The 26,704-nt window shown below is 54.5% G+C and overlaps 1 protein-coding gene across 10 annotated transcripts; it reads left to right on the forward strand.

Annotated features, from left to right (window-relative positions):
- Window positions 1-8,381: 8,381 nt before the first annotated feature.
- CCDC120 (coiled-coil domain containing 120) lies at window positions 8,382-26,250 on the forward strand. 10 transcript variants are annotated; one of them, XM_085007879.1, is made up of 14 exons: window positions 8,382-8,759; window positions 13,746-13,930; window positions 17,210-17,274; window positions 17,362-17,461; window positions 17,635-17,725; window positions 17,873-18,006; window positions 19,464-19,607; window positions 20,014-20,308; window positions 20,669-20,731; window positions 20,992-21,166; window positions 21,271-21,369; window positions 21,563-21,607; window positions 23,666-24,583; window positions 25,084-26,250. In XM_085007879.1, exons 5-14 carry the CDS (start codon window positions 17,677-17,679, stop codon window positions 25,196-25,198), a joined length of 2,037 nt encoding a protein of 678 aa, XP_084864005.1. In that variant the 5' UTR covers window positions 8,382-8,759; window positions 13,746-13,930; window positions 17,210-17,274; window positions 17,362-17,461; window positions 17,635-17,676; the 3' UTR covers window positions 25,199-26,250. The 10 variants fall into 10 exon arrangements, with proteins under 10 accessions (XP_084864005.1, XP_084864008.1, XP_084864011.1 ...); XM_085007882.1 differs by having other exon boundaries at window positions 17,362-17,404; XM_085007885.1 differs by lacking the exon at window positions 21,563-21,607.
- Window positions 26,251-26,704: the final 454 nt, after the last annotated feature.

The raw sequence follows: 26,704 nt of genomic DNA on the forward strand, positions 1-26,704 counted from the left end.
CCGGATCCTTCACCCACTGAGCAAGGCCAGGGATCGAACCCGAAGCCTCATGGTTCCTAGTCGGATTCGTTAACCGCTGAGCCATGACGGGAACTCCCTTCGTTGTCTTCTTAAAGGCCCCATTTCCAAATACAATCATATTGGGGGTTAGAGCTTCGACAAATGAATTTGGGGTGGGGGCATGGACACAATTAAGTCCATAACATGTTGTAACAAATACCAAAAAAAAAAAAAATTGGAGTGGCTTTGGGATTGGCTAGTGGGTAGAGGTTGGAAGAATTTTGAGGCACATGATAGAAAAAGTCTACACTGCCTTGAACAGACAGTTGGTAGAAAAATGAAAGTTGAAAGCACTGCTGGTGAAGGCTCAGAAGGAAGTGAGAAGCACAGTAAAGAAAGCATCTATTGGAGTTCCCATCGTGGCTCAGTGGTTAACGAATCTGACTAGGAGCCGTGAGGCTGCGGGTTCAGTCCCTGCCCTTGCTCAGTGGGTGAAGGATCTGGCATTGCTGTGAGCTGTGGTGTAGGTTGCAGACACGGCTCAGATCCCGCATGGCTGTGGCTGTGGTGTAGGTCGGCGGCTACAGCTCCGATTCGACCCCTAGCCTGGGAATCCCCATATGCCACGGGTGCAGCCCTAAAAAGAACAAAACAAAAAGAAGAGAGAATACAGATATCATCATAAACTGAGTGGTGGTAGAAATATTAATGGTAACAGTGCTGCTGGTGAGGGCTCAGAAGGAAATGAGGAACATATAATTGGAAACTGGACAAAAGAAGATCCTTATTACATAAAGACAGAAAACTTAGCTGAATTGTGTCCAACAATTGTGTGGAAAACAGAGCTTATAAATGAATGACTTTGATATTTAGCTGAGGAGATCTCCAGGAAAGCCTTTTTTTTTTTTTTTTTTTTTTTTTTTTTTTTTGCTTTTTAGGGCTGCACCCACAACATATGGAGGTTCCCAGGCCAGGAGTCAAAACAGAGCTGCAGCTGCCGGCATACACCACAGCCACAGCAATGCGAAATCCAAGCCGTGTCTGCAACCTACACCACAGTTCACGGCACCAACGGATACTTAACCCACTGAGTGAGGCCAGGGATCGAACCCGCATCCTCATGGACACTAGTTGGATGTTTCCCCTGTTCCACAACAGGAACTCCTTCCAAGGAAAGTCTTGAGGGTCCTGCCTGGCTTCTTCTTGGTGTTTACCATAAAATGTGAAAGAAATAAATTGAAAAAACAACTGTTAAGTAAAATGGATCCAGGACTTGATGATTTGGGAAGTTCTTGGGCTGTTCAGATTGCAAAAGGCACAAAATTTCGGAGATTCGTTTTCAGGAAAGTATGCTCTGGAGAGAAAGCCAAGGGTGTGGCTGGACAGCCTTTTGCTAGTACTGAAGAGATTATGTTTGTGACTCACGGATACTCTCAATCATCTCAGCAGAAGTCAGGAATGGAGATGGGATTATCCACAAAAGCTTTTTTTTTTTTTTTTTGGTCTTTTCTGGGGCCGCTCCCGCGGCATATGGAGGTTCCCAGGCCAGGGGTCAAATCGGAGCTGTAGCCACTGGCCTACACCAGAGCCATAGCAACATGGCATCCGAGCCTCATCTGCGACCTACACCACAGCTCACGGCAACGCCGGATCCTTAACCCACTGAGCAAGGCCAGGGATCAAACCTGCAACCTCAAGGTTCCTAGTCAGATTCGTTAACTACCGCGCCACGACAGGAACTCCTCCACAAAAGCTTTGAGGAGGACTCTCTTGTCTAAGGATGTGAATCCCTATGCCTTCCATGGGAGACGCAAAAGACTTTTCAGGATGTTATACTGACAGAAACATTGCCTGATTGGCTTGAAAAAAAAAGAAACAGAGACAGGATGAAATGAAGGAAGGATGTTGGACTCTGAACATTTTACTGGAAGGATATTGGCTAAAACTTCTCAGTTGCAGGGAGTTCTTTCTGTGGCTCAGCTGGTTAAAAACCTGACATTGTATCCGTGAGGATGCAGGTTCGATCCTCGGCCTCGCTCAGGGGAGGATCCAGCATTGCCACAGCAGCTTCAGCTCAAACACGGCATGGCTGTGGCTGTGTATAGGTTGGCAGCTGTGGCTCCGATTTGACCCCTAGCCTGGGACATTCCATATGCTGCAGGTGCAGCCTTAAAAAGAAGAAAAACAAAACAAATCTTCTCAGTTGCAAATATGTGCTACCCTTCAAGGGCTAGGGCCCAGCTATAAGCCCAGAGGTGGAGTCTCGAGCCACGGAGGATTATTTCCAGGGCTTGAAACTGGAGGAAACTTGCCCTGCTGAATTTCACAATTATTATTATTATTATTATTTTGTCTTTTTGCCATTTCTAGGGCCACTTCCGTGGCATATGGAGGATCCCAGGCTAGGGGTCGAATCGGAGCTGTAGCTGCCAGCCTACGCCAGAGCCACAGCAACGCGGGATCCGCATCTGCAACCTACACCACAGCTCACGGCAACACCAGATCCTTAACCCACTGAGCAAGGGCAGGGATCGAACCCGCAACCTCATGGTTCCTAGTCGGATTCGTTAACCACTGAGCCACGACGGGAGCTCCTGAATTTCACAATTACTTAGGACCAGGGACACCTTTTTTTCCTTCCGTTTTTCTCCCTTTTGGAATAGGAATATCTGTAATACTTATCCTATGCCAGTCCCACCGTCGTGTATTGGGAACAGGTAACTTGTTTTCCAGTTCCACAGTCCATAGAGGGAGAGGAATTTTGCCTCGAGGTACATCATACCCAGAGAGTAACTCCTACCTGATTTAGATGATTTAGGGGATGAAAATTTGAAATGTTTGAACCGATGATACAACAGACAGATTTTGAACTTGAATCGATGCGGTACTGGGTTGAAATTTTGGGAGTATTGGGATGGAGGACCTTGTTTTTACATAGAGTAGATGTGTATCTTTGGAGGCCAAAGGGTGTACTATTGTAGGTTGAGGGATGACCTTACCGAAGTTATGCACATTTTAAGTGTACCTTACATGGGAAAAAAGAAGAAGAAGAAAAAAAAAAAGACTTCTGTTTGCAGAGGTGATTAAGGTAAGAATTTCGGGAGTTCCCATCGTGGCTCAGTGGTTAACGAATCCGACTAGGAACCATGAGGTTGAGGGTTTGATCCCTGGTCTTGCTCAGTGGGTTAAGGATCTGGCATTGCCGTGAGCTGTGGTGTAGGTTGCAGATGCGGCTCGGATCCTGCGTTGCTGTGGCTGTGGCGTAGGCTGGCGGCTACAGCTCCAATTCGACCCCTAGCCTGGGATCCTCCATATGCCACAGGTGAGGCCCTAGGAAAGACAAAAAATAATAAGAAGAAATAAAAAAAAAAGAATTTCGAGATGGCAAGATTATCCTGGATCATCCAAGCGACTCTAATTACACCCATAGTGTCCTCGTAAGAGGGAGGCAGAGGCAGATTTGACAGAAGACAACGTGACCATCAAGCAGAGATGGTAGTGATGTGGCCGAAAGCCAAGGAATGCTGACAGCCACCAAAAGAGGAAGAGACAACAAACAGCGTCTCCCCTAGAGTCTCTGTAGGGTGCATGAATATTTTATTTTTTATTCTTTAAGGCTGTAATTGTGGCATATGCGTGTTCCCAGGCCAGGGGTCGAATCCGAGCTGCAGCTGCTGGCCTACACCACAGCCACAGCAACAATGGATCCAAGCTGTGTCTTTGACCTATGCTGGAGTTTGCAGCAATGCCAGATCCTTAACCCACTGAGCTAGGCCAGGGATTGACTTAATTCGCATCCTCGCAGAGACAACGTCGGGTCCTTAACTCCCTGAGCCACAACAGGAACTCCAATTTCTTTTTTTTTATTATTTTATTTATTTATTTTTATTAGTCACATGAATTATCACATCTATAGTTGTATAATGATCATCACAGTCCAATTTCACAGGATTTCCAACCCACAACCCAAGCACATCCCCCCAACCTCCAAACTGTCTCCTCCAGAGACCATAAGTTTTTCAATGTCTGTGAGTCAGCATCTCTTCTGCAAAGAAGTTCACTGTGTCCTTTTTTCAGATTCTGCATGTCAGTGAAAGCATTTGCTGTTGGTGTCTCATTATATGGCTGACTTCACTGATCATTTCTAGATCAATCCATGTTGCTAAAAATGCTGGTATTTCGCAGGAACTCCAATTTCTTATGTTTTTTTTTTTAATTCTTATGATTTAAGCCACCAAATTTGTGGTGATTCATCTCAGCAGCCACAGGAAGCTAATAAAGATGGCTCAGGGGGAGTTTTCCCATCGTGGCTCGGCAGTTAATGAACCTAACTAACATCCATAAGGATGCAGGTTCGATCCCTGGCCTCGTTCAGTGGGTTAAGGATCTGGCATTGCCTTGAGCTGTGGTGCAGGTCACAGACGCGGCTCGGATCTTATTTAGCTGTGTCTGTGGTGTAGGCCAGCAGCTACAGCTCTGATTTGACCCCTAGCCTGGGAACCTCCATATGCTGTGGGTGCAGCCCTAAAAAAGCAAAAAAAAGAAAAAAAAAAAAGAAAAGAACGTGGGTATAGTTGGAGCTATCAAACGGAACATTGAGGTGGGGTTGGGGCCGTTTACCTGGAGAGTGGTTTTGGATGGTAGGGTTGGAGAAAATTGGAAGATGTTTTGTGACTGTAGCTGCATGTACAGTCACTCCTTAGTATCCGTGGGAGATTTGTTCCAGGATGCTTCCATGCACAAATACCAAAATTAGAGGATGTTCACGTCCTTTCATAAAATGGCAGAGTACACTCAGGCCTCCCTGTACCTGGATATGGGACCAGTGGATATGGAGGTTGACTCTAATTTAAGACAAGGTTGGGTATAGCTGTCATTGAAGAATGTTTTGGACTTAAAGTTTAGGGGCTGCAGCTGTGGAATCAAGGGAAGGCAATTAAGGGGTATTTAGGGGCCAAGGTGGAGTCTCTTGGAAGGGAAATTTGGGGGTGCGGTTTGTAATTGTTGGAGAGTAGTCTGGGGTTAGAGATGGGTATCACTTTATTTATTTATTTATTTATTTATTTATTTATTTATTTAATTTTAGCGCTGAAGCATATGGACGTTCCCAGGCTAGGAGTTGAATTGGAGCTACAGCTGCAGGCCTATGCCACAGCTCACAGCCACAGCAACTCGGGATCTGAACCTCATCTGCCATCTACACCAGAGCTCACAGCAACACCAGATCCCTGACCCACTGAGCAAGACCAGGGATCGAATCCACAGCTTCATGGCTACTAGTCGGATTCGTTTCTGCTGTTCCATAATGGGAACTCCGAATTGGGTATCATTGTAAGGGCCCTTTGGGGATATTCTTGGGAGCTAGAGGGCAGTCTGAGGGTAAATTAGGGTCTGTTGGAAGGAGGTTTGGGGGTTAAGGCGACGACCTAGTTGGGTAGTTTAGTGGTGAAATGTGAGGAGTAGTTGCATGGTTTGGGGGAGTTCCCTTTGTGGCTCAGTGGTTAATGGACCTGACTGGAGTTTCCATGTGGCTGAGCAGGGTAAGGATCTGGTGTTATTACTGCAGTGACTTGGGTCACTGCTATGGCTCCGGTTTGATCCCGGGCTGGGAACTTCCATATGCCACGGGTGCAGCCAAAAAATATATAAATAAATAAAGTAAAAAGAACAAACTGCTGATAAGTGCTACAACTGACTGAACCTCAGAAACATTATTCTAAGGGGATCCTATCATGGCTCAGTGGAAATGAATCTGACTAGAATCCGTGAGGATGCAGGTTCGATCCCTGGCCGTGCTGAGTGGGTTGAGGGTTCCAGTATTGCCGTGAGCTGTGGTGTAGGTTGCAAACCAGGCTTGGATCTGGCGTTGCTGTGGCTGTGGTGAAGAGCAGCAGCTACAGCTCCGATTTGGCCCCTAGCCTGGGAATCTCCATGTGCCGCAAGTGCGGCCCTAAAAAGACAAAAGATAAAAAAATAAAATTATTCTAAGAGAAAGAAGCCAAATACCAACAATGCACATACTACATTTACATGAAATGTCCAGGAAAGGCAAATCTTTAGAGCCAGAAGTTTTGTTTTGCTTTGGGTTTTTTTTTTTTTTTTTTTGTCTTTTTGCCATTTCTTGGGCTGCTCTCGTGGAATATGGAGGTTCCCAGGCTATGGGTCGAATCGGAGCTGTAGCCGCCGACCTACACCACAGCCACAGCCATGTGGGATCTGAGCTGCATCTGCAACCTACACCACAGCTCACGGCAATGCCGGATCGTTAACCCACTGAGCAAGGCCAGGGATTGAACCCTCAACCTCGTGGTTCCTAGTCGGATTCGTTAACCACTGAGCCATGACGGGAACTCCATTAGAGACAGAAGTTAGATTAGTGGTTGTTTGGGACTAGGAATGGGAACAGGGATTAGATGTATTTGGGCATGAGGGATCTTATAGGGATGATGAAAATGCTCTCAAACTGCATGATGGTGATTATCATATACTTTGGATAATTGAATTGCATGATTAATATCAATGACTTTTACAGTATGTAAATTGTACCTCAATGAAGTTGTTTGAAGAAAAGATCACTGGAGGATGCTTTGTAATATATTAGTCACCGAAGGAGTTCCATTGTGGCTCAGCTGGTTTAGAACCTGACTAGTATCCATGAGGATGCAGGCTCAATCCCTGGCCTCACTCAGTGGGTTAATGATCTTGTGTTGCTGTGGCTGTAGTGCAGGCTGGCAGCTGCAGATCCAATTCGACCCTCAGCCTGGGAACCACCATATACCGCAGGTGTAGCCCTAAAAAGAAAAAAAAATTGGAGTAAAAAAAAAATAGAGTCACCGAAGAATGATTTGGAGTGTAGGTAAGAGTCATTGGAGGGGTTGAGGGACACATTTGGGGCCAGTGGAGTATGATCTGGCGGCTCAGTAGGGTAACTACAGAAAGAAAGTTAGTGGTTATTTGGAGGTGCTGTTGAGGACTGTTGGAGAGTGCTTTGGGGTTGGAGTTTGGATCAGTGGAAGGTAGTTTAGAGATGGAGAAGGTGTTGGAGGGTAGTTTGAAATGCTTTCGGGGGATCTCACCCTGAGTTTTGGGAGTATATGGGATTGTGATAGGGGCTGTTGGAAGGTACTTTTGCAGGCTGTGGGATTGGTCAGTGGAAAGTTTGGTGGGAGAAGATTCATGGAACATGGTTTGGAGATAGAGCAGATGACTGCTGGAATTGATTTGAGGTGCGGGAAGGGGCCATGCCAAAGGTAGTCGAGAAAATCTGGGTGCTGTTGGGTGATCTTTAGTGCCATTGGGGACCAATAGAGTATGGATTGGAAGGTGCATGGAAAGTGGTTTAGGGACAATGGAGGGCATTTGGGGTGCATATTGGGGGTAGATCCAGGGTGATTTGGAATTCTCTTTATTTTTTTATGATTTAAAAAAATATTTTTTGGAGTTCCCATCATGGCACAGTGGAAATGAATCCGACTAGGAACCGTGAGGTTGCGGGTTCAATCCCTGGCCTCTCTCAGTGGGTTAAGGATCCAGTGTTGCTGTGAGCTCTGGTGTAGGTCGCAGACGCAGCTCGGATCTGGTGTTGCTGTGGCTGTGGCAAAGGCCAGTGGCTACAGCTCCAATTAGACCCCTAGCCGCAGGTGCGGCCCTAAAAATATGTATATGTATATATATATATATATATATATACATATATATATATATGTATATATATAAAATATCTTGGCCATCCCCTGGGCATATGGAGTTCCCAGGCCAGAGATCAGAGCCCAGCCGAAGGTGCTGACCTAGGCCACAGCCAAATACATGTACACCACGCAGAGGCAATGCTGGATCCTTTAATTTACTGTGGGGGGCGGGTAGGGACTGAATCTGAGTCCAGGCGCTGCAGATATTGCTGATCTGTTGGGCCACAGCAGGAACTCCTGGAAGTATTCTTTAGAGGTTACTGGTTTCAGGGCTGATTGTAGATGGCTTGGGGGAACAACTTGGGGGTAGCGGAAGATGGCTTATTCGTGTCAGCTCGAGCGTCCAAGAAGGCCGATTGAGGGGCTCCTGCTTGGGATCAATGGACAATAGTTTGGGGATACAATTTGGGAGATGATGGAATGTGGTCTGGGGTGCATTTGGGACACGGAGAGTAGTCGGGGGAATTTAGAGGTGTGGCGGCGGCCGACAGAAGGCAGTTTGAGATCCTGCTTGGGTGTTCCCTGCAGGGTGTCTCGGGGTGAGGGGCGCTAATCTGATCACCGGGGGGGCGTGGCTTCGGGAGGGGGACTGCTCCACAGCCCTCGAGAAAGCCTGTGCGCACGCGCTCGGAGCTGGTTCGCTCCTGGCGCTCCCAGGGCAGGGAAAAATCGAAGACCCGAACTGGCGCCTGCGCACTTGGTCTCCGCCGCTGCTGTGGTCTCGCGCCCCGCCCCCGTCTCCCCCCCACCCCCCGCCCCTTCAGGCTCGCGCTGGGCGGCGGAGGTGGCGGTGCTGCCCGGAGCTGACTGACCCGAATTGAAGGCGGGGGGCCGGGGTCCACCGCCCGTAGCCGAGCGGGTGCTCCTCTCCCACCCTTCCCGCGCCCCCCGTCTGGCCCCCACGGCTAACAGGGCTAACAGTCGCGCGGCTGAACGCGGCCCACAGACAGGGCGCGGAAGGGGAGTAGGCACGAGCCTGGGGACGAGCTGGGGGTCAGCGAGGGACGGGCGCTCCCACCACCCCTCCCGGCCTTCACCGACCCCGCCTGCGCCGCGGGGCTAAGACCCTTGGTGAGTAACGCCCGCCTGGGGTTGGAAGGGAGGAGTCTGGGCGGGGTGAAGGCCCGGAAACACCGACTGGGGACGTACCTGCGCGCGCACTCCCGACCTCTGACCCCCGTGGTCCGCCTCTCGACCTGTGGCTTACCTGGCTACATCTTTTTTTTTTTAAACCTCGAACCCTGGCCAAGACTGGCCGCAGGACCTCTGTCTGCGGTCGAACCATATTCTGGCCTGGTGTGAGCCTCAATTCCTGTTTGTCCCCCTAAATCCAGCCTTGATCCCAAACCCCATCCAGTTCTATTCTCAGGATCCTTGACCTGACCCCACATCCTTGCCTGACCGTGTCACATCTCTAAAGCTTATTTTGCCTTGTCAGGATCACCCCAGTTTCTGTCCTGATGCTTGACCTACCTGTTCCCTAAACTCTTGTCCAGTCCCTGAACCCCTTCCAATCATTTCCTGTCCCCCTAACTTCAGTCTGTTCCAGGTCTGTCCTGATGCCTGCTGGTCTCTGACGTCTGTACTTTCTCCCCACCCTGTACCATCCTCCTGGTTTCCCTCCTGACTCCTGAACTTCAACCTGGCTCACCACCTTTAGACCGTCCCTCTTGTCTCCTGCTGTGCCCCTTCCCCCAAACCTATGCTGTTTTCCCTTGTCTTCTCTTGGCCCATCGCTGCCCTTATTCCTTTTTTTTTTTTTTTTTTTTTTGCTTTTTAGAGCCGCACCCACAGCATATGGAGGTTCCCAGGCCAGGGGTCGAATCAGAGCTACAGCTGCCAGCCTACACCACAGCCCCAGCAACACCAGATCCCAGACGCGTCTGCGACCTACACCACAGCTCACGGCTACACCGGATCCTTAACCCACTGAGAGAGGCCAGGGATCGAACCCGCAACCTCATGGTTCCTAGTCGGATTCGTTTCCCCTGTGCCACAACGGGAATGCCTATCCTTATTCTGACCCGATCTTTTCCTGTTCCTTATCTCTCTCCTGAACCTGCCCTTTTCTTTGTCCTCTTCTTTGACTGCTGTCTTGGCCTGTCCCCTGTCATGTGTTCTGACTTGTCTCCTACTGTCCCCTACTTGTTCCTTGGTTCTTATCCTGACTTCACTCCATCCCTTCCCCTGGCCAGTGTCCTGGCTCGTGCTCTGTCTTGCCTCTTGTCCTCCACCCTGCAATGACTCTGATTCTATTTTGTCACCTATCCTCCTTCCTGTCTTGTCCCTTCATCCTGTCCAAACCCCAGGCCCCTGTTCTACCTCTTATTCATGTCCCATCCACACTGTTTAGATCTCCCTCCCTCGTAATACCTACTTTCCATCTCCTCTAAGCCCAGAAGGATGGGGGTCCCATTATACCCTGCCCTTGAACTTGACGGTTCTACTGTTGCCATTATCTCTGAAATTCATCCCAAATGCTTCTCAGCATGAGCAAGAGCAGTCCGACTTGTGGGCCCTGTGCAGCTGAGGGAGTTTTCACATGTGATTCCCCCCACCCCCCACTCAGTGATCTCATGCAGAGCCTGCATTTCTCCCGCCTCAGGAGTGCCTGGAGCTGTTCCCAAGCCCCCCACCCTCCCCAAGTGTGAGAGAACGCCCTAAATTATTCACTGACTCTCTGGGAGTCTATGAGGTTCAGGTCGTATTTCCAGCCTTCCTTGCTAGGTCGGGGGCTGCCCCATGAAGGGGTGGAGGACTTGGGGGGGGGTTATGTGTGAGTCTTCCCGGGTCATATTTCCCCCATCTCCTGGTCTTGATCTTAGGGGCAATGAGCTCTGCTTTCCTGGCCTGAAAAAAGTCCATTCTGGGCCAGAGGCTTCAGCTGGGTAGGGGTAGGATGGGGGTAGGAGCTTATCATCCTTCTCTCAGAAGTAAGCAATACAAATCTTGATGCTCAGTCCCCTCCAAGCAGGTCTGGGGTGGCGGAGGGGAGGCGGTCACGGGTAGAATCAGGCCCATCCAATAGTGACAGTAATAACAAACAAGAGGAGTTCCCGTCATGGCTCAGCAGAAATGAATCTGACTAGGATCCATGAGGACACAAGTTCGATCCCTGATCTTGCTCAGTGAGTTAAGGATCCGGTGTTGCCATGAGCTGTGGTGGAGGTCGTAGACATGGCTTGGATCTGACGTTGCTGTGTCCGTGGCATAGTCCAGCGGCTACAGCTCCCATGTGACCCCTAGCCTGGGAACCTCCGTATGCCATGGGTGTGGCCCTAAAAAACAAAAAAGCAAAAAAAAAAGAGAGAGAGAGAAAGTAATAACAAACAAGAAAAATCCACAGTTCTTTCACTGTCTGAATCTCCTTGACTTTGAGGACAGACAGGGAGACGCTGAATAGTGAGGAGGTAATATATCTTTCAATTACATTTTGTTCCCGTATTTCTCATAGAGAAGAGTGAGAGTTTGAATAATGAGAGATCAGAGCTGTCTCATTTATCCGAAACATTAATCCCAACCTATTAATAACCATGCAAACCTCCCTCACTGTCCCAGTCTATTTGCTACCCAAGTTCTGAGAGGGAGAGCCTTCCACTGGTTCAGGCAGTGGGAGATACTAAGTTATCTAAGGTATTTTGGTTTTGCATCTTACGGAGTTCAGATAATGAGGGATAATGGCTCTAACTTAAAAATGTATTCAAATCTATTCATTTGCCTGTGCTCCAGTGGCAATAGTTGAAATAGCAAGGGTACTTCCTTAGGTATATTTGGCTCGTGTGTTTTGCCTGACGAGAAGCTCAGAGAGTGAGGGATGCCAGTCCTATCTCAAAAATGTATCTAGGAGTTCCCGCTGTGGCTCAGTGGGTTAAGAACCCAATTGCAGTGGCTCCGGTCGCAGTGGAGGCTGCTGGTTTGATCCCCAGCCTGGAGCAGTAGGTTAAAGGATCTGGCATTACCACAGCTGCAGCTCGGATTCAGTCCCTTGCTGGGGAACTTCCATGTGCCACGGATGCGGCCATAAAAAAAAAAAAAGTATCCAAATCCATTCAGTTCCTGTTTTTGGGTAGTGAGAGTTTGGACAATTTTTCTGAATATGTGTGGCTCCTGCATTTTTGATGCTGAGTGGGGAGAGGTTAGATAGTGAAGGAAAATAGCTCTGTTTCAAATATGTCTGGTTTAGGGAGAGTTCTTTATCTGGACAGCAAATAGGAAGGATTTTTTGATTGTTTGTTTTTGTCTTTTTAGGGCCAACCCGTGGCAAGTGGAGGTTCCCAGGCTAGGGGTCAAATCGGAGTTGTGGCTGCCTGCCTGAGGCACAGCCACAGCCACGCGGGATGTGAGCTGCATCTGCGACCTGCACCACAGCTCCCGGCAGCGCCAGATCCTTAACCTACTGAACGAGGCCAGGGATCAAACCCTTGTCCTCATGGATACTAGTTAGATTCATTTCCACTGAGCCACGATGGACATGCCCAAGTAGGAAGGGTTTTGAGGCTGTGGTATACCAACTCTGTCTTGAAAACGTGTTTGTGTGTGTATTTGATTCCTGAGTTTGGACTGGGAGGAATACTTGTGATAATGTATGACAGCCAATACATATTGAGCACTTAACCATGGGCCAGGCACTGTCCTAAGCAAGCTTTAAATGTCTTAGGTCATGTCATGCTCACAGTCCCCCTGTGAGGTATGTGCTGCTGTCATCACCCCCATTTTGTATGTATGCGTATGTGTGTATACACACACACACACACCCACACCCACACCCACCCACACATTTGGCCACACCCACAGCCTTCAGAAGTTCCCTGGGCCAGGGCTCAAACCTGCACCACAGCAGTAACCAGAGCCACAGCAGTGACACTGCGAGGTCCTTAATCCACTGAACCCCCAGGGAACTCCACCTCCATTTTATAGCCGAGGACATTGAAGCACAGAGAGGCTGAGTGACCTGTCCAAGCAGTCACACAGCCCGTGAGTCGCAGAGCTGGCTTCCATCCCAGACCCCCCCAGTTGCTAGCCCTGCATGATGCCACAGGAGGCTCAGGTCCCTGCTGGGCTGAGGCTTAGAGGTGGTTGTCTTCCGGGCTGTGCAAAGTTGCGGGCCAGGGCAGTGGCATGTGTGGGTGACTCTGGCCCTGCCTGTCTGCCTAGCCTGAGAGGCCCAATTACCTGCTCTTCCCTTCTTACCTGGTCACCAGCCCAGCTCAGCCGGAGTTTATTATTGTCATTGTTAACAGTCGTTAATGACGTGGCATGAGTTCCCTTGCCGTTTGAAATGTCTTCCAAAGTCACTTCGGCATCCGTTGCTTTCATTAGCACCATTTACCCAGTTTACAGATGAGGAAACCGAAGCCTTGCAACTTGGTGTGCGTTGCCAGGGCCGGATACCCTTGTCCCTCTGGGCTCTGATTTTAGAAGTATCCCGCTTGCTTCCCAGCCTCCTTGCTGTCTCTGAAGAGGTGGCAGCAGGCTGGGGCTGAGAGGACACGCCCCCAGCTGCCCACCTTGGGGCTGCCGCCTCCACCAGCCCCAGGCAGTGAAGGGAGGGAGAAGCCGGGAGATGAAAAGGGCCTTTGTGTCCCAGGCCGGAAATCTCACACCTAGGAAGAAAGGTGGGCCAGTGGCGGGAGGCCTTCTAGAGCACAGTACACTGGGGCGTTGCTGATTCAGAGCTAGTTCCCGGGCTTGGCCCACCTGCCAAGAGGGGAGGGAGCTTTCCTCACTCTGCTCTTTCACATCTCGGCGGGGAGGGCGGCGTGGGCTGCTTTCAGGCCCTGGGTTGGGCTTGGGCTCTGAGGTCACAGAGCAGATGGTCCCAGATGGAGCTCAGGATGTGTGTGGTGTGCACTGGGGGCAGGCCCAAAGCCCATGTGCTGTGGGGGGAGCGGTACATTGGAGAGACTCAGCGGCCGCTGTTGCCTTGACCCCTGGGCAGAAATACCTGCCCCCCCCCCGTGCGCCGGGAGGTGGGGGGAAGGCTGGGAGAGGCCCCCCCCCCCTCCGCCGCCTGGATGTGAAGCATGAACCCCGTGTCCCACTCCTCCTCCCTTGCAGGAGTTGCCTCTGTCAGCCTGCAGCCCAGGACCCAGCCTCCCGCCTAACCCCCACCCCCCGAGTTCTGATTCTGCCTGCTCTCATGCCTCTGTGATCAGAATTGGGCCTCCTCGGCACCTCTGCGAGCCCCAGCTTTCACCTCTACAAGCTGGCTATGAGGAGCCGGGTCTGTGCCGTCCTGCCAGGTTGGTAGGGGTCAGGAGGGGTTAAACCACCAGGGTGTTTCTTCTGTTTGCTGGGATGCTTTCTTCTGGAGCTGCCGAAGGTGGTAGGGTCTTGAGTCACAGTCTCTCCTTGGCAAAGTTGACCTCATCTGTCCCAACTTGGGCAGCGGTTAGCCTCCTTCCTGCCTTGCCCTGGGAGGAAAGGGTAGGGGCTCAGGGCTGCGATGAATGCTGCCCAGAGACACACACCCATGCATGCCCAAGGCCTCCCCTGTGCCGAGTGACTCCCCCGACCCCCATCCCTCAGCTCCCAGGTGGTACCCTTGGGTGGGGAGGGTTTGATCTGGGTGCTTGGGCAGCGCCAGAGGCAGCCGCCGTTTCCACGACCGTTTTAGCCCTCCTTCCTCAGCCTTCTGCTAGGTGGGGCGGGGGGGAAGGTCCAGGCTCTCTTCTTGGCCATGCTGGACACGCTGAGGGAACCTGCCCCAAGACAGCCCCTCAGGGTGGCCCGAGCCCTGGTATCAGGCAGGCAAGGGTTAAAAGGTATGGGCTGGTCCGTCCCTGGCCAGGTAGGCTGGGCCATTGCCTAGTGGGAGGCGGCCTAGGCATCCGCCACTGGGCCACTGGCGCTCCCTAGCTTACTGCCACTACCAGCTGGAGCAGGGCCTGGTCGAGACAACTGGGGTGTTTGAAGGTACCTGAGGCCACTCCACAGCACCAGTCTGGTTTGGTGAGCACCTGGGAACGGTGGGCCCAGGGGCGAGGAGTTGGGGGAGAAGGACAGGGGGAGGGGTACTGCGGGAGGGAGCCAGGTCTGGGCCAGAGGCACAGCGAGGAAGGAGGGAGGAAGGAGGGCCGAGTAGAGGGGCGAAGCCCAGGATGCCCAATCTCCTTTCCCGGCACGAAGCCAATTCCTTGCGGCCAGAAGTGGACGAGGAAAAGGGATGGGGGAGGATGGGAGCCAGTGTCCCCCTTCTTCTACCCCCCCCCACTTCCTCTCCCCCTTCCTCCCCTGCAGGGGTAACCTCTGCCCTCCTTCAACCCACGGCCCAGCCCCCTAGGAAAGGCCAGACTGGGCTCTTGGGAAACTACTTCCCACTTCCTGGCACCTGCCGCCCCCCTGCCCCGCCCTGCCCCCGTCTGTTCCACTAGAACAGGGGCAAGGAAGGGGCCTCTAGGGCAATGTGGGGAACAGTCCCAGACATTGGGAGTTTGTATTTGCTCCGAAGGTGGCCGGATGTGGAAATGGGGGTCCCACTGAGGTGTCGGGGTGCCACCCAAGTGAGGTGTCTTGGTTGTAAACAGTCATTACAGCCAGGAATTTCTTTTCGGCAGTGGTGTCAGAAGGGCAGACCTGAAAAACCTGCTGGGCCCGCCTCTGGGTGTGTGGGGGGGTGCCCTCTGCAGCTGTCCTGCCACAGCCCATCCTAGGTCGGGGACACGGGGTCACCAGTGGGGAGACCCAGGGGCCGGTGTGGGGGTGTATTGGGGAGGGGACTGCTGGGATCCCCCTTCACACCATCTTTGGGTGGGGCCCGGGCAGCCCCAGGCCTCTAGGCAAATGTGCAGAGGGCAGGTGAGTGGAGGGAGAGGCTTGGGAGCGGGTGTGGGGGTGTGGGGCGTTGACCCTGTGTCTAGCTTGCCCCATGACCCCATGACTCAGGCTCTAGCTATGTCCCCAAGGTCAGGCTGACAGGGTGGAGTCGGGGTTCCTGTCTGGACCCCGTGTGGACTTCCAGGATTCCGCCAGCTCCCAGGGAATGAAGGCTCGAGGCAGCCCAGTGTGGCGGGGGACCAGTGGGGTCCTGGTGAATGGGCCCATTGGGGAGGAGTCGAGGTTCCTGATGGGGTGAAGGAAGGTATAGGAGAGCCTTGGGAGAGTTCCTCAAACTCAAATAGGGGCTGGGGAAGAAAGAACCCCAGGAATCCGGGGGCCGAGGAGGCTAAGCTGGGACCTGATGGAAACCCTGCCACGGCAGGTGATGTCAGACCTTGGAGCGGGGGGCATGTGAGCGCTTCTGCAGAGCACACGCTACTGCGTGGACGTTGACGCGCAAAAAGGCTTGAGGGAGAGACTCTGCCCCTGATGTTGAGAAGAGGGAACCCCTCCTTTGTAGGAGGGGCACAGACCCCCATGGGGTGGGTGGGAGGACTGCTGGCACCCTATTAGCAGCTGGGCCCCGTCCCCCAGTGTTTATGTGGGGGAGGGGCTTGAACTCATGCCTTCGTGGCTGCCTAGGTCTTCTCCCCACCTGGCCACCATGTCCTGACAAGCTGGGGATTTCGAGGTAGGTGGGGATGGGACCTCTGTGGCCTCACAAGGTCCTCCCAATCTCCTCCCAATCTCCTGCCACCGAGGTCAGGCCAGGTGGTGGGAGGTGATGTCACCTGGCTCCCCAGCTGGGGACTGAGCAGGCTCTGGGAGGAGGGAGGGAGCAAACTCCAGAGGAAGGGATGAGGGCAGGGCTGGCGGCCAGCCAAGGCAGGCTCCATGGTCAGTCCTGGCGTCTTGGGGCAGAAAAGGAGGCAGGAGGCTTGTTATCTGCCACTGTGGACTTTGCCGCTCCCAGCCCCGGCAGGGTGACTTCCTTATGCTGGGAACAGGACTGGCTGGGGTGCGGGGTGGGGCTGGAGGTGTCCTACGGCCAAGTGAACGCTCTCCCTGCCACACCAGGGCCACAGGATGGAGTTAGGACAAGTGGAGACCCACAGACCACAGCCAGTCTTTTATTCACTCAGCAGACATTCACTGAGCACTTGCTGTATGCACAGAAGTGTTCTGAGTGCCAGAGGTACTGATGAAAAAAGGGCAGGCAGAGTTCCCTTGCGGCGCAGCAGGTTAAGGATCCGGCGTTATCACTGCAGAGGCTCAGGTCGCTGCTGTGGCACAGGTTCCATCCCTGGCCTGGGAACTGCTGCATGCCAGGGGCGTGGCCAAAGGGGGGAAAAGAAAAGGACAGAGGGGTTTTCTGTCCTCATAAAAGTACGAGGGAGGCACAGTCTTGTTGGACAGCAGCTGTGAGGGGACATAATGTGGGAGCCCACCTCTGGAAGTGACATCGAAGCCCCAGAATGTAAGAGAGCGCCAGGGGCTGGTGTGGCGAGAGACGCAAAGAGCCCTCTGGACGGCAGCGCAGCCCGCACAGAGGCCTGGAGGGCCTGATGGGCTGGGAGCTGATGAGAAACTGGCGGGGTTCGGCCCCTCTCATGAGGAACGGTGCTGAACTGGCGGGGTCCATCCTCAGGCGTGCACAGGTCATTTCATCTCTCTGTGTCTTACTCTCTTCATCTCTAAAATAGGGGTGACAGTCGTCCCGGAGCTGCCATCCCGGGGAGGTCATAGAAGAGTCAGTGTGGCGTAGAAGGTAACTGTTCCAGGCACCCAGGTGCTCAGTAAAGGCCCCCTGTTGTTACAGTTGTTTGACTCTGTACCATTAATTCTCCCTTCCCAGGCAGGACTCCTGACTGCAGCCCATGGGCCTCTGAAGAGGCGTTGTAAGTCCGCCCAGCTCCCCACTTGCTGTTCTCCCACTCAATGGGAAGGGAACCAAGGTACCAGGGCCTTGACATTGACCCAGATTCTGCGAGGGCAGGCTGGGCCAGGCAGGCGGGTGGGTTCGGGGTACCCCTTCTTCCCAGCTGGGGTGCCAGGCCCTGGGTCAGGGTGGAGGCTGGGGACACACGCAATATGTGCTTCCTTCATGGCTCCTGTGCATCACTGCCAGGCCTTGTCCAGCCATCAGCCACGGCCTCTTGACGGCACCAGGATGGAAGTCAAAGGTCAGCTGATCAGCTCTCCCACCTTCAATGCCTCAGGTCGGTGTCCGTGCCCCCTCCTGCTGCCTCCTCCCCTGCTCTGAGTCCCCACTTGCCCGCTGGGGGAGGGTTGGTCCCTGGCCCCACAGCTGCTCCAGGATGCTCTGGTTGCCCCCCCACCCCGACCTTTGCGCCCTCTGTATCCAGCTGCCCTGTTTGGAGAGGCCGCGCCCCAAGTGAAGTCAGAGCGTCTGCGGGGGCTGCTTGACCGGCAGCGGGCCCTGCAGGAGGCCCTGAGCCTGAAACTTCAGGAGCTACGGAAAGTGTGTCTCCAGGAGGCGGTGAGAGCCTGACCCTATGGGTGTGGGGAGAGGGGGTAAGGAGTCGGGGCCAGGTAGGCAGACAGAGGTGGCAAGCCGCTTGGCTGAGCTGCAGGTTCCCCAAAACTCAGCCTAGGTGTCTTAGAATCAATAAACTGTGGTGGAGTTCCCGTCGTGGTGCAGTGGTTAACGAATCCGACTAGGAACCATGAGGTTGCGGGTTCGGTCCCTGCCCTTGCTCAGTGGGTTAACGATCCGGCATTGCCGTGAGCTGTGGTGTAGGTTGCAGACGCGGCTCGGATCCCGCGTTGCTGTGGCTCTGGTGTAGGCCGGTGGCTACAGCTCCGATTCAACCCCTAGCCTGGGAATCTCCATATGCCGCGGGAGCGGCCCAAGAAATAGCAACAACAACAACAACAACAACAAGAGACAAAAGACAAAAGACAAAAAAAAAAAATAATAAACTGTGGTAATAGTTTACCACCAATCCCCTGTCAACAACTTGAAATCAAAAACACCTAAAAACAAAAACAAAAAAAACCCCTAAGTTATTTCCAAAACATGGCACTAAAACCTGACCTGAACTGACAGGGGGTGATTTTTTTTTTTCTTTTTTAGGGCCACACCTGCGGCATATGGAGGTTCCCAGGCTAGGGGTTGAATTGGAGCTGTAGCTGCCAGCCTACACCACAGCCACAGCAACGCCAGATCCGAGCTGTGCCAGCGACCTACACCACAGCTCATGGCAATGCGGGATCCTTAACCCACTGAGCGAGGCCAGGGATCAAACCTGCAACCTCATGGTTCCCAGTCGGATTCGTTTCTGCTGCGCCACGACGGGAACTCCTGACATGGGGTGATTTATAGTTTCAGTTTACCCTTCTTTTTTTTTTTTTTTTTCCTCCCTTTTTTGGCCACCCCCGACGGCATATGGAATTCCTGGGCCAGGGATCAAATCCGAGCTGCCGTGGCCTAAGCCGCAGCCACGGCAACAGCAGGATCCTTAATCCACTGTGCTGGGCTATGGATCGAACCTGCGTCCTGGTGCTCCCAAGATGCCGCCAATCCCGTTGCTCCACAGCGGGAACTCCTAATTTACCCCTCTGGCTGTGAATGTCCCTACAGTTTACCAGAAATAATAAAGCAATTCAGAGCATGCAGCCCAGGCCCTGAAGGGAGTGTCATATAATATGCAGTATACAGATGGTGTCACCTTTATACAGAGACATTCTGGATTCCAAAGCAGGTCTCCCTGCCTCCCGTGCCCACCACCCCAGGGGTTTGGGCCACTGAGTTGCTGAGTGTCTCTGCCACACACCCATCTGCTGGAGAACTGGGAGGAAAAAGAGAAATAACCAGCATGGGTGTTGAGCCGGGCTGGGCGCCTGGTAGGACTTCTGGAGCTTTAGGGGTCATCACTGCTTTGCCACATCCCCCCAACTAACCCTTGGTAGTCTCTGGCTCCTGCCCCCACCCAGGAGCTGACTGGCCAGCTACCCCCTGAGTGCCCATTGGAGCCTGGTGAACGGCCCCAGCTGGTCCGCCGGCGGCCTCCTGCAGCCCGAGCCTACCCCCCGCCGCCGCACCCCAACCCAGCACAGCACTCCTTGTGCCCTGCCGAGGTGAGCAGATGGGCCTGCAGAGCAAAACGTGTTGGGGGGGTGAGGGGAGTGGGGGGGGAGGTGGGACAGGAGCCCAGAGGAAGCAGAGACAGGGTTGCTTGTGTCCAGGAGAGGCTAAGTAAGGTGAGAAGGGAAGGAGCCTGAGGGAGGTGGGTTCCAGGTCTGAGAGAGGATGCTGGCCCCTACTCACCTCCAGGAAGATGAAGGAGAGGCCCAGCCCTACTCAACACTGGCCCTGCCCACCCCCTCCAGGGGGAATGGGCCGCCCCCAGCAAGGGCAGGCCCCGCCCCCAGCGTTTCAGGGGGCTGGCGCTGTGGGGGGGGGCTGCTCTGTCACTGCCTGGTCCCTGTGCTTGGCCATTTGCAACATTTGGTCCCATCCCATCCTCTTGGGTGGGCCCCGCAGGAGCTGGCGCTTGAGGCCCTGGAGCGCGAGGTGTCAGTGCAGCAGCAGATTGCCGCCGCTGCCCGCCGCCTGGCCTTGGCCCCCGAGCTGAGCACTGAGCAGCGCCGGCGCCGGCGCCAGGTGCAGGCAGATGCTCTGCGGAGGCTGCATGAGCTAGAGGAGCAGCTTGGGGACGTCCGGGCCCGCCTGGGCCTCCCAGGGCTCCAGCCACCCCAGCCCCTGCCACTCTCCAGTGGGGCAGTTATCACCGCCCAGGGAGTCTGCCTGGGCACGCGCCTTGCCCAGCTCAGCCAAGGTGAGCATGGCCCTGTCATCCCACTGGTGAAAGTGGGAGGGTGGGCCTTAGCTCAGGGACGTGGTAGGGGTGGAGTGGGTGAGCGGCCAGGGCAAAGTGGGAGGAAGGCCGAACTTCAGGGACCCTCCCAGTGAGACGAATTGTGGTAAACTGACTCCCTGGCAAGGCTCCGGCAATCGGGCAATCGGCAATCGGGAACAGGCATCAGGATGGCGAGGGACCAAGCCTCTGGGGTCTTGGATTTAGTGGAAAGTGGATTTCTGGGAAGTGTGCAGGGCGGGGAGGAGACTGTCCCGCAGGGTAGGGCAGGGCGCCCAGGTCTTGCATTGACAGGCCCGGGCCTCCCCTTCTCACCTGCAGAGGACGTAGTTCTGCACTCGGAGAGCAGCTCCCTCTCAGAGTCTGGGGCCAGCCACGATAATGGTAAGGACCCCTCTCCCCCAAATCCACCCCTCCATTGATGCTTAGCCCCTGCCCTCCCTCTGGCTCCGCCTTAGCCATGCCCCATCCTCCCCTTCCCGGAGCGCCCCCATCTTCTTCGCTTTACCTCGCTTTCCCCACCAGCTCCAGTTTCCGCCTCATCCCTTAGCTCCTCCTCAGCCCGTCCTCCCCTCCCCAGCCCCTGCCCTTCGCTTTGCCCAAACCCCCGGGCACCCTCCGATTGAGTTCTCCCTTCCACTCAGAGGAGCCCCGCGGCTGCTTCCCTCTGGCTGAGCGCCCGTCGCCACCCAAGGCCTGGGACCAGCTGCGGGCAGTATCTGGGGGCAGCCCTGAGCGGCGAACCCCGTGGAAACCACCGCCGTCGGATCTTTATGGGGATCTGAAGAGCCGGCGCAACTCGGTGGCCAGCCCCACCAGGTGAGCCAGGAGTGGGGTCTGAGCCTGGGCTGGCAGGACGGCCTGCTGGTGAGGGCACGGCCTCTAACCTGGACCCCGACCTGGGGCCGCTCGTCTCTGTCTAGCCCTACACGCTCGCTGCCCAGGAGTGCCTCCAGTTTTGAGGGGCGAAGTGTGCCTGCCACCCCTGTCCTCACCCGGGGCGCAGGCCCCCAGCTTTGCAAGTAAGTGGGCTCTGCCGGCGAGTTTGAGGATCAGAGGAGGGAACTAACTGGTAGTTCTAACTGGGGGTGCTGGGGGGAGCTTTATGCAAGGGCATGGGACATGAAACCCTGGGCTTTGAATCTGTCAGTTTTCTTTCTGATGTATGAAAAAGGTGGGGTGTATGAAAAAGCAAGAATTTTATTTTCGTTTCAGAACTTTTGTACATAATACACCCTATTGCATGATAAAGAAGTACAGGTAAAATTTCTTAGACCATAATATCACATTATAAATTATTTATTTATTTATTTATTTTTGTCTTTTTGCCTTTTCTAGGGCCGCACCTGCGGCATATGGAGGTTCCCAGGCTAGGGGTCAAATCAGAGCTGTAGCCGCTGGCCTACACCAGAGCCACGGCCACGCCGGATCCGAGCCGCATCTGCAACCTACACCACAGCTCACGGCAACACCAGATCCTTAACCCACTGAGCAAGGCTGGGGATCAAACCTGCAACCTCATGCATGGTTCCTAGTTGGATACGTTAACCACTGAGCCTCGACAGGAACTCCACAAATAATTTTTTTAATTGACAAAAAAAGAAAAAGAAAGGCTGGGCTTTGACAGGTGACTAGGAGCTGTCTTGGTGGAGAAGCAGGTGGGGATTGGGGGCACAAGCACCAGCATTTGCGCATGGGCTTTTCTGTGCATTTGGGGCACGTCATTCCCTTCTCTGAATCTTTTGTCTCCGCATTTGCACAGTGGGCATAATAATATCTGCCCGTGGAAGATGCCGTAGGGTAAATAAGTCCTGGTTAACACATACTGTGTACCTACCATCTGCTAGGAATCAGTGTTTTATTTATTTATTTATTTTTGTATTTTTCTGCCTTTTCTAGGGCCGCTCCCATGGCATATGGAGGTTCCCAGGCTAGGGGTCGAATCGGAGCTGTAGCCACCGGCCTATGCCAGAGCCACAGCCACGCGGGATCTGAGCCGCATCTGTGACCCACAGCATAGCTCACGGCAATACCAGATCCTTAACCCACCGAGCAAGGCCAGGGGTCGAACCCGAAACCTTATGGTTCCTAGTCGGATTCGTTAACCACTGAGCCATGATGGGAACTCCAGGAATCAGTGCTTTACTTGTTAGCAAACCCATTTAATTATTGCAACATCCCTGTGAGGTAGGTGCTATTATTGCCATTTTCTTTCTTTTTTTTTTTTTTTTTTTGGGTCTTTTTAGCAATTTCTTGGGCCACTCCCGCGGCATATGGAGGTTCCCAGGCTAGGGGTCGAATCGGAGCTGCAGCCACCGGCCTACGCCACAGCCACAGCAACGCGGGATCCGAGCCGCGTCTGCAACCTACACCACAGCTCACGGCAATGCCAGATCGTTAACCCACTGAGCAAGGCCAGGGATTGAACCCGCAACCCCATGGTTCCTACTTGGGTTTGTTTCCACTGCGCCATGACGGGAACTCCGAACAAATGCATACTTAAAGTGCCTGCTTTATCCAGGCTGTGAACAAAACCAAGTTCTCATCCTTGTGGCGCTTGCATGCTATGAATGGTGGCTGTTGGGACGATAGTTTGGGGGTGCTTCATGCACATGTTGGGACAGATAATTCAGGAAGGGTCTTGAATTTCTGGCCTAAGGTTTAGGACCTCATCCTAGAGGAGGCGGGGAGCCCTGAGAAGCCCCTTAGCAGGGAATGAGGGGTCAGATGTGTAGAAAAAGTCCTCAACCCTGCACCCCCTGCCCCAGCCCTGCACACACTTTCATCTCCAAGCTAACAGTCCCAAGCACCCCCATACATTTTCAGCCCCTCTGCCCCCCAGTCCCGGGCAGATCCTCTGCCGCCCTTTAAATGCCCCCACCTGACACCTTTATACACACGCTTTTGAATCCATCTGGGGCCCTTTTTGAGGGTGTGGAAGTGAAGGCTCGGGGGTGGGGGGCCAGTAGGAGTTCCTGTCGTGGCACAGCGGAAATGAATCCAACTAGGAACTATGAGGTCACGGGTTCTATCCTTGGCTTCGCTCAGTGGGTTAAGGATCTGCCCTTGCTGTGAGCTGTGGTGTAGGTCACAGATGTGGCTCGGCTCCTGCATTGCTGTGGCTGTGGCGTAGGCTGGCAGCTTAGCTCCAACTGGACCCCTCGCCTGGGAACCTCCATATGCCATAGGTGCGGCCCTAAAAAGCAAAAAAAAAATTTTTTTAATTAAAAAAAAGAGAGAGGCGGGGTAGGGAGGGCACTCATCCCATCTGCCTGTCATTTCTGACCCTTCTCCCATCACCACCCCTTGTGCCCCCAGACCTGAAGGCCTGCATTCTCGCCAGTGGTCCGGCAGCCAGGACTCCCAGATGGGCTTCCCCCGGGCAGACCCTGTCTCCGACCGCGCCTCCCTCTTCGCAGCTCGAACCCGCCGCAGCAATAGCTCTGAGGCCCTGCTGGTGGACCGGGCAGCTGGTGCGGGAGCTGGCTCCCCTCCTGCGCCTCTGGTTCCCCCTGCCGCCGGTCCCCCGGTCTGCAAGAGCAGTGAGGTGCTGTATGAGCGCCCCCAACCAACCCCGGCCTTCTCCTCTCGCACCGCTGGTCCCCCAGACCCTCCTCGGGCTGCCCGGCCCAGCTCGGCCGCCCCCGCCTCCCGTGGGGCTCCCCGGCTCCCACCCGTGTGTGGGGACTTCCTGTTGGACTATTCCCTGGACCGGGGTCTGCCCCGTGGTGGCGGCGGCGGGACAGGCTGGGGGGAGCTGCTGCCTGCAGCCGATGTCCCAGGACCCCTCTCCCGCCGGGATGGGCTCCTCGCCATGCTCCCCGGCCCACCGCCTGTGTACGCAGCTGACGGCAGCAGCCCCCTCCTCCGCAGCAAGGACCCCCACGGCCGTGCCCCCCGCGCCAAGCCCTGTGGCCTGCCCCTGGAGGCCACCGAGGGGCCAGAGGTGCATCCCAACCCTCTGATGTGGATGCCCCCACCTGCCCGCATCCCCCCAGCTGGCGAGCGCAGCGGCCACAAGAACCTTGCCCTGGAGGGGCTGCGGGACTGGTACATCCGGAACTCGGGACTGGCCTCGGGGCCCCAGCGCCGGCCTGGGCTCCCCCACATGGTCCCGCAGCACCCGTCCTTCCTCCATGCCCGCTGCTATGAGGTGGGCCAGGCGCTGTATGGGGCCCCCAGCCAGGCGCCGCTCCCGCACTCGAGGAGTTTCACGGCGCCCCCTGTCTCCGGCAGGTACGGGGGGTGCTTTTACTGATGGGTAGGGGGTCTCTTGAGGCAGGTGGCCAGAGGGTCCAGGCTAGGGAGCAGCTTGTCCCGGCTAGCGAGTGACACAGCCCTGGGGAGAACTGGCCGCGGCCCTCGCCCCGGGCTCACTGGGCCTTGCCCGACCTGCATTAGTCTGCGGGGTCTCGGCCGAGGGGTGTGTTGGGCCTTGGTAGCAGCAGTTCTTCACCAGGCAATATGGGAATGTGAAGGTCTGAACTACCAGTGCATGTCAGCTGCAAGTGAGCCTTGGCATCAGGGTGCTGGGAGGAAGGGACGTCCCGTGCCCTCGCCTTTCTCTTCTCTTTTCACCGTGCCCCATGCTTGCGAGCCTTAAAGATGCTGTCCTGTGCCTGCCTCCACCTCTTTAACGAGCCTCTTTTCCTCTCTCTTTCTGTGTCTTGTCCGTCTTTTCCTCTGTCCTCTGTCTTCCCACCCTGTCCTCCGGATTCCTGCTACCCCTCCTAAAGATACTACGCGGACTTCCTGTACCCCCCGGAGCTGAGCGCTCGTTTAAGTGACCTGACGCTAGAGGGGGAGCCGTCCTCCGGTTCCGACCCCCAGACCCCGGGGACACTGGTCTGACCCCTTCCCATATGCCCCTTATCGGCCCGGTCATGACTCCAGTCTGGGGAGCACCCAGCGGATCTCGCTGAGCCCTGGGGTGTGGCTGCGCTTGGTCCTGGGGCGGGGGGCACCAACCTGATCTCCCAAGGCCCCCGGCTCCCCGTGGGCCCCCAAAGGTGTCTGACACCCTGCTTCTGCTCTCACGCTGTGCTGGGGACTGGGGGCCCTGAGCCGGCTGGAAAGAGAGGGCGGCTGATGTAATGGGGCCTCCACGCCCCTTCCTCCATTCCTGTTTACAGTCGTGATTTAGGTATTCACCGTCTTCCCCCCAACACTAGCCGTTTTATAAAAAGGGAAACTGTGATCTCGTCCTGGTTGGGTCCCTTCCTGTCCCTGTGCCCAACCTGTGTCCCGTTCAGGAACCCCCCTTCCCCAAAACAGACCATAGAGGGTCTCAGGGCCCAGCTTGGGGCAGCCAGGAGACTCCAGTGTGAACAGAACTCCCTGCCCGCTCCCCCCCCACCCCCACCAGGGCCGTTTTCCTTGGGGACGTGGGCTCTCTGCCCACGTCTGGAAGGACTAAAGTCTGGGTGGAGGACTTGGGTTCATTTCCCCTCCCCACCCCCAGGGTTCCTGTCTGCCTGTCTGTGCCCGCTGCCTCTGCCCACAGGGTGAAATGGCCCAGCCTTTGGTGGCAGCCTCTGCCCCAACTCTTCCCCAGTCAGGAGGCTCTGCGGGAGGGTCCAAAGGGCAGAGCCACTGGGCGTGTTGTGTCCTGGGATGCTGCGGTGGTGGAACCTGGCATCTGGTAGATGCCAGTGAAGTCCTCAGGTGACGTCTGGCCACAGCTACGTCACGTCTTCCTTGGCTTTCCTTCCATCCACCACTTTTTAAACAAATCCACACAAGCTGTGTTTTCTATGATACCTGTCTGTGACTTTCCGGAGCTGGGGGCTCCCCTACCCCCTTTACCTGGTGTTAAACTTTTCTTTTTGTACCAATGGATCTGGGCCCAAGACACTACCCACACTGGAAGGGGATTTCTATAATAAATGTGTAAACTGAACCCATGCATTGCTTCCCTATCTGCCTTGCCTTGGGGACCCACATCTTTAGCTGAGACCAGATAATGCATTTTTACAAGAAAAAAGAGATAGGCATGTGGCATCATGGAAACAGCCTATGATAATGTCATCCACTTTGGTTTTACTTGCTTTAAGATGTGGGGCAACTTCTTGGCCCGTCTGGGCTCAGATGCCTAGCCAGCTCTGAACAGGAGCCCTCAGTAAGGGAGTTCCCTTCGTGGCTCAGTGATTAATGAACCCCACTAGGATCTGTGAGGATCGCGGGTTCGATCCCTGGTCCTGCTCAGTGGGTTAAGGATCTGGTGTTGCCATGAGCTGTGGTGTAGGTCGCAGATGCAGCTCAGATCCCTCGTTGCTGTGGCTGTGGTGTAGGCCAGCAGCTGTAGCTCTGAGTGGACCCCTGGCCTGGAAACTCCCATATGCCACGGGTGCGACCCTA

This window comes from Sus scrofa, chromosome X, assembly GCF_054392235.1.
Source record: "Sus scrofa isolate SSC_HxYL_T2T_F1_AM1 chromosome X, Sscrofa_HxYL_maternal_Yorkshire_Landrace_v2.0, whole genome shotgun sequence".
In the NCBI taxonomy this organism is placed as follows: Eukaryota; Metazoa; Chordata; class Mammalia; order Artiodactyla; family Suidae; genus Sus; species Sus scrofa.